This window comes from Lethenteron reissneri, chromosome 25 (assembly GCF_015708825.2).
Source record: "Lethenteron reissneri isolate LAM-NWPU_2019-01 chromosome 25, ASM1570882v1, whole genome shotgun sequence".
Lineage (NCBI taxonomy): Eukaryota > Metazoa > Chordata > Hyperoartia > Petromyzontiformes > Petromyzontidae > Lethenteron > Lethenteron reissneri.
The window spans coordinates 15,114,183-15,122,169 of NC_083803.1; the positions used below are offsets into that span (position 1 = coordinate 15,114,183).

General features: G+C 50.8%; 1 protein-coding gene across 1 annotated transcript; it reads right to left on the minus strand.

Moving 5' to 3' along the window:
• Positions 1-286: 286 nt before the first annotated feature.
• On the minus strand, positions 287-7,620 carry LOC133346928 (homeobox protein Nkx-2.1-like). The gene is made up of 2 exons (XM_061558755.1): positions 6,688-7,620; positions 287-2,090 (listed from the first exon to the last, which is right to left on the minus strand). The coding sequence occupies exons 1-2, from the start codon at positions 7,229-7,231 to the stop codon at positions 1,123-1,125; spliced, it is 1,512 nt and encodes a 503-aa protein (XP_061414739.1). The 5' UTR covers positions 7,232-7,620; the 3' UTR covers positions 287-1,122.
• Positions 7,621-7,987: the final 367 nt, after the last annotated feature.

Here is a 7,987-nt window from a genome sequence, read left to right on the forward strand (position 1 = left end):
AGCGAGCCGGGTCTGATGGCACGTGACGACAATGCGGCCCCTTTCAATTGAACGCTGCGATTTTACATTTGCCGCTGTGTCGCGCGGCTCTCTCCAACGTGGGAGGGTGTTTGTGTTGTGTTCTCTAGGTGTGTAACCACGCGGCGTTGTTTGCAATGATGATGTCCGACGTTTCGCGTCGGCGTGGAGGAACTGAAGCCACCTTACCCCCCCCCCCCCCACACACACACCACCCCTCCCAGGCGCGTGCAGCGAAACGTCGGACATCACGCCGAAAACACCCGCACGGTAACACCGAAAACACCTCGCAGAGCCGCGTGTTGTTTTAGCGTAGTTCTACTTTCCGGTTTTAGGCCTATGACTTAACATGCAGATAATGATGCCGATGACGATGTATCTCTCACCGCTTAACAGACACTATTAGTATTATATTCACACACAGTTGAATGCCTGGGGAGAACAAGGGGTCGGGTGGGCAAGTAGAACAAAAATTTGTCACAATGATAATTATCATCATCATCACCACCAACCAACCACCACCATCATCATGATGCCAATGAACACAATCCCACCGGAATATTCCGGATATCTTCAGAGCTTGCAATCTAAGCAGGCTTGTGCCTGGCCACTGCTTGGGACGGGCGCCTACCGAGTCAACCGAGGTCAGTGCAGAACACATCCATTGTTGCACTGCACATCTATGGTTCCTACGTGTGCGCGCTCCCTAAAAAAACCCCTTCACCAGCGTGGTGAATTATGGTCGAATAACTCTCAACATTGTTAATGCTCCACCGCCTTCCGACAATCCGCGCTGACCGGTGTGGTGAAGTATGGTTAAATGACCCCCACGTGGAGGGGGTGGTCTTGATCCACCAGTTCATTGTCCAAAATGTGGGAGCTTGCATGTGCACAACAGCAATCAAATAGCAGCAGCATTGTTGCATCGAGCACATAGCCGAGCGGTGGGTGAGTGTGCTGGGTCAGTGTTGGTGAAGAGGAGGAGGAGGAGAGTTTGAACGGTTTGCATCTCACCGGAAACAAACAAACAACAGCAGCAGCAGCAACAACACAACAACGAAAACACCAAGAGGATGGCGCTTGAACGTCAAGCGGACAGAAGAGTCACCACGCGCTACCAAAGAGGAGGTTGGGACTAGCCATTGCGACGCTGAAATCGGGCGTCTGTCCCACGATCTGCGCCATGGCGCCCACGGGAGTGTGCGCCAGGGAGGGGGGGCTCGGCGAGAGCTCCGACGCATCCGCCGGGCTCGCCTGCAGCGACTGATGGTGGTGCTGCTGCTGCTGGTGCTGATGGTGATGCTGCTGATGATGCTGCTGCTGCTGATGATGCTGCTGCTGGTGGTGGTGATGGTGCAGAGCCGCTTGGTGGATCTGTAGCGAGCCGCCGCCCAAAAGGCTCCCGCCCGAAGACGAGGAGGAGGAGGTGGTAGAGATGATGTGGTGGGAGGATGACGACACAGCGGATGAGGCCGCGGATGACGTTACCGCTGCTGCCAACGCCGCTGCCGCCGCCGCCGCTGCTGCTGATGACAACGACGACGACGAAGAGGACGAGGATGATGAAGAGGTGCTAACCGTGGACGATGAAGACGACGCGCATCCGACGGGGTGATGGTGGTGATGGTGGTGGTGCCCGCCACCGCCGCCGCTGTTCACGGGGCACGGCTTCCCGTCCTTCACCAACACCGGCACGGCAACTCGCCGTGGCGACTGCTGCTGCTGCTGCTGCGACACTCCGCTTGAGTCCTGCTGCAACTGCTGCGCCGCCTTGTCCTTGGCCTGCCGCTTCATCTTGTAGCGGTGGTTCTGGAACCAGATCTTGACCTGCGTCGGGGTGAGGTGGATCATGCTGGCCAGGTGCTCGCGCTCGGGCGCCGACAGGTACTTCTGCTGCTTGAAGCGGCGCTCCAGCTCGTAGACCTGCGCCTGCGAGAACAGCACCCGACGCTTGCGACGTGGGGCCGAATGCAGGGCGCCCAGGCTGGGCTTGGATGCGTCCGTGAGGCCCCCGAGGGCGCTCATCCCAGCCATGTTCATGCCCGAAGAGGAGCCGTGCATGAAGCGGGTGACTGCACGCGGGCGGGAGGGAGGGGAGGTGGGTGGTGGTGTTAGAACGCACGCGTTAGTGCAGGACGCGGTGAGTGCTCATGGCAAGCGGTGGTTGCGGTGCACAGAAGATTACAGCATTGCAAGCGGTGCCGAGGCTGTCATTGTCACCGACGCGATGATTGATGCCCGTGCCGTTAGTCATCAGCGAGCACAGATGTCGCCACTAGTATTATCATCAACAATAACACAGCCACCGCCATCAACAACGATCCTTCCGATCAGCCTTAACAGACTTTTGGGGCAAGTGTCTGTCAGCGAGCCCCTCTCAGCAACAACACAGCCAACACCACAAATAACAACGTCCAGAACACAGCCACCACCGACATCAATAACACAGCCACCGTCACAAAAACCGACATCAACAACACAGCCACTAACAACATCAACAACACAAGAGCCACCACTAGCAAGAACGACGGCACAACCACCACCAACAATTGCGACAATGACACAAATACCATCGCAGCCATCACCACCAATATCAACATCACCACAAACAACACCAACACAGCCGTCACTATCAATACTGTCCCTTTTACAATCATCATCATCAATACAACCATCACATCCACAATACACAAACGCAATCACTGTCACTACCACCATCAACCATCATCACCACCAACATCACAATGAAGAGCGTCACCTCTTAAATGCCAAAACTACCAACAACGACATCATCATCATTAACACAGCCACCAATATTCACAAACGCAACTAACACCACCTGCTACCAAGACGAAATTACCAGCAACAGGATCATCATGGACACGATCATCATCATAAATCACTGCCATTGTTAGGACCAATCGTGACCACCAATACAGTCAATATCGCCAACACAATCATCACCACCACCACGATCACTACCAACACGAAGAGTCATGACCATCAACGCGAACAGTACAGCCGGCACAATCGTCATCACCATCATTCCACCATGACTAGCACCACCACGAGCAACACCAACATACCCCTACCATCATCAAAATCATCACTTACGTCAGCATTAATACCATCAGCATCACCACCACCAATCACTCCCATCACCCCATATTATTCCACAATTACTATCATAACTCACCGACATGTTTCGGACCACAACCACCATCAACCATAAATATACTCACTAAGATGATCGTCATCATCGTCATCACCACCACAACCAACAACAACAACGCTACCCTCACAAACACTGATGAACGCAAACATCATGGCTACAACTACCACGAATATATCATAACCCCGATACTCAACACCGGCATTGCATCGTGCAGAAGTATTTGATTAGAGTCGGCCAATATAACACTTTAATTTAAGTAATGATAGTAACAGCATCGCTACATTTTGAGAGTGCACACGTGCGGAATAAATGCGACGTTTATCCGACAAGAAATTAACGACGTTAAAAAATCTATGTTTTTCTAATAGAAGGCAGGGCTATAATTTGCGGGCACAAGGCAGACTTGGCGTGTGTGGCTATGCACAGCTTTTAATGAATGTTGTACGGGGAATGTGCGCGTGTGGAGCATTATCTCACATTGGTTAGAGTCAATATTTTTTTAAATTAAGTTCACCATACTTATTCTATTTCACCATTGATTATCCCACGAGATTTTCCGTGAGAAGCAATATCCTCAATGAATTACGGTGCTTATACTAGCGCCGCATGGAATCGCGCGCTCGCAGCGTTGAAATATTGACATCGTTTGTGTATATATGTGTACATGTTTGCGTGCGTAGAAATATCGACCAATTGTTGCTACGCGTTCATATCATGCGACTAATTAAAACGGATTTTGTTTGTTAATCTTAGAATAAGGAGGGGTGAGATTAAAACACAAAGCAAAGTAAATGCCACGGTAACAGTCCCTCGACGCAGATTTCCCTCGCTTTATGCGGGGTTCGGTTCGTGCGATTTCGCGCTGTAGTCCTAAGCGATTTCTACCCCAAATTCGCTACGTGCGAGTTGAATTCACTCTACACGCGGCCATGCGGTCGGAGCTGGGACAACATTGTGTGTGTACTGTATGTACTGTGTGTACTGTATGTACTGTGTGTGTACTCTGTGTGTACTATGTGTGTACTGTGTGTACTGTGTGTGCTGTATGTACTGTGTGTACTGTATGTGTGCTGTGTGTGTACTGTATGTGCTATATGTGTACGGTGTGTGTACGGTATGCACTGTATGTACTGTGTGTACTGTGTGTACTGTATGTACCACGTGTGTATTGTGTGTGTACTGTATGTACAATGTGTGTACTGTATGTACAATGTGTGTACTGTGTGTGTACTGTATGTACTGTGTGTACTGTATGTTTATTGTGTGTGTACTGTGTATGTACTGTGTATACTGTGTGTACTGTGTGTGTGCTGTGTATGTACTGTATGTACTGTGTGTGTACTGTGTGTACTGTATGTACCATGTGTGTACTGTGTGTACTGTATGTACCATGCGTGTACTGTATGTGTACTGCATGTATTGTGTGTACTGTATGTGTACTGTATGCACTATTTGTGTACTGCATGTACTGTGTGTGTACTGTGCGTGCACTGTGTGTGTACTGTATGTGAAATGTATGTACTATTAGTGTACTGTGTGTGCTATGTGTGTACTGTGTGTGTACCGTACGTACTATGTGTGTACTGTGTGTACTGTATGCACTATTTGTGTACTGTATGTACTATGTGTGTACTGTGTGTGTACTGTGTGTACTATGTGTGTACTGTGTGTACTGTATATACTATGTGTGAACTATGTGTGTACTGTGCGTACTGTATGTACTATTTGTGTACTGTATGTACTATGTGTGTACTGTGTATGTACTGTGTGTACTGAGTATGTAGTGTGTGTACTGTGTGTGCTGTGTGCGCTACTCGGCAGGCTGCTGTCTCCTCGTGCGGTTTCGCTTTGTGCGCCCTTTTTTTTTGGAACGCATCCACCACGATTACATCTACTACTACATCTACTACTACATCTACTAGAGCTACTACATCTACTACGACAACTACTACATTTACTACCACTACACCTACTATTACTACACCTACTAATACATCGAATACAACTGCTAAATCTACTACTAACCGCGCACAGAGAGGGAGAACCTGTACATCTATTCCACCGTTCTCCCCATTGTGCTCACCTCGCTTCTGCTTCGCACAGCGTCCGTCGCGTTTGATAGACGCTAGATAGATCCTGATTGCGCTGATCAACATATGTTACCCAGGTGAAATATACATTTCGTTAATTAACGGCCATTGGAGCATGTTTCATAATTAACAGGTGAGTGTAACACTGCAAAACTCCTTAATAAATACATCCACAACTAAAATATGTTTGTATATAGCCAACAATAGAACGCAATCATTGCGCGCGCGATAAAAATGTATTTTGGTACGTATAGTTACGATTTTATGTTCTATTAGTAAATATAACTTTTCATTAATTGCCTATACTGTATTTGGTTGTGTTAAACTTTGATAGCGATGGTTGTGATGGTGGTAATGGTTGTGTTAAATCTTGATAGCGATGGTTGTGATGGTGGTAATGGTTGTGTTAAATCTTGATAGCGATGATTGAGATGGTGGTAATGGTTGTGTTAAATCTCGATGGCGATGGTTGTGATGGTGGTAATCGTTGTGTTAAATCTCGATAGCGATGATTGTGATGGTGGTAATGGTTGTGTTTAATCTTGATAGCGATGATTGCGATGGTGCTAATAGTTGTGTTAAATCTTGACAGCGATGATTGCGCTGGTGCTAATAGTTGTGTTAAATCTTGACAGCGATGATTGCGATGGTGGTAATTGTTGTGTAGGAGGTGGTGGCAGTGACGATGCGAGCAATTGGTGACAATTGCTGTTTTATTGCACCGATGGCAGTCACTGATAGTCGTGATGCCGCTTTTGGTCGTGATGATGACGACGATTTTAATGATGATGATAATGACGGCGCTGATGATGATGCCGTCCTTGTTAATATTCGCGTAGCTGTTGGCAGTCGCGGCGGTAGTACGCGGCAGCAGGTATTGTCTGTGTCGGTGCTGCGGTTTCTGACCGCAGCGAAATCGCCGCTGGTCTATTGGACGCGCTTGGCGCGAGATTTCATCCTCCGATTCCTCATCTCGGCTCACACGGCGTCGTCCCCGCAGCTACGCGTGTGCGTTGAACTTCTTTCGCACCGTACGCAGCCAACCGTGCTCGTCGGGAGGTGCGGGGAGCAGCACAATAAACTCAACGCAAACAAAAAAAAACACCGGTCTCTAAAGAAATGAGTTTTCAATCGAGATGATTATTCAGACGCTGTCTTTCCGACAGACCTGTTCTTCACCTGAGGACGGTTGCTTGCGTTGTGGCCGACACGTCGTGAGAATTGTATTATTTTATTATGTTTATTTTTTATTATTTTATTATCTCCCTTCTACGTGATGACTTTACCGAAAGAACCAAGAAGATGAATCCCTGCAGTCACGAAAGCTTTAACTCGAGATGATAATATTGTATGTTTTTTTTTTAAGTGCGTAAAACAGCTCCGGTGACGAGAGAGACGTCTTACTTGTAGAAAACCTCGGGTCTTGACTCGCTCCGTACCAGCCGGCGGCCGTGGCGGTCGAGCGATGGACTCCGTCCTGGTAGGAGGGAAGATCCGTCGCCAATGCCCCCAGGCCCCCGAGGCTCCCGTTGCAGTAGCCGCCGACTGCCGCGGCAGCTGCGGCTGCGGCCGCGTGCGACAACTGCGGGACCCCGTGCGACATGGTCGCGTAGGGCGTCGTGACCGCCGACACGCCGTGACCGACCATGTGCTGCTGGGCGCTGGGCTGATGCTGCTGCTGCTGCTGCTGTTGTTGCTGCGTGTGCTGCTGCTGTTGTTGTTGTTGTTGTTGCTGATGCTGCTGTTGCTGCTGCTGGTGGTGGTGCTGGTGGTGGTGGTGGTGAGGGTGGTGGTGCTGGCTGACCTGCACAGCGGAGCGGTAAGCCGAACACATGGTGGAGCCCATCGCGGCAGCAATGTCCATGTCCACTTTCTTGAAACTCTCCTCGATGGGGCTCAGGATGTCGGTGACCGAAAAGGGCGTCGTGTGCTTGGGGCTCATGGACATGGCGCGGAAGCGGGTGGCGTAGATTCAACGTGATGATGGAATAAACAACATAAAACAACAACAACAAAAAAACACGGGAGGAAGAAACTAAAATAACAGTAAATAATAGCGAGGACCACGACGATTAACGATGAGGCTTGTACCGCTGCCACCACCGATAACAACAGCAGCAGCAATGACAGCAAGCACCACGAGCCCGCTTCAACTCTCCACTCTGACCACTTCTCGTCCTCACGAGGTTCTTCCCTCCCGCACGGGAGGGGGTGGAGGGGGGGGGAAGGCGGGGAAGAGGTGGATGAGAGGCAAGAGAGGTTAAAGGAGAGGAGTCGGGAGTCGCTTGAAACCGGGGCCGCGTTCGGGCTAAGTGTGCGCGCAGACCGACTCGCCGCCTCTCTTATCGCGGGGGGTTATGCGTGGAGGCAGTGGCGTTCGTTTAACGGGGGGGGGGGGGGACGAGGAGAGGAGGGGCGGAGCGAGCCACAAAAGCCCGGCCAGGACATCTCGCGCGGGTAATTGGTTAACGGGCTGTGCGCCGGGGGGCCCCGGGGGGGCTGCGAGCTTCAGCAGCACGGGTCACGGGACCCCCCCCCCCCTCCACGGCAGATGACCCTTTCCGGCAGGTAAGGGTGACGTCCGGAGGATTAATGCGCGCGCGCACGCGGAGCGCAATCATCCACGCGGACCGATCGGAGGGGACAACGTGCGCGCACCGCCGCAGATGCACGCGCGCACGCACGCGCACGCACGCGCACGCAC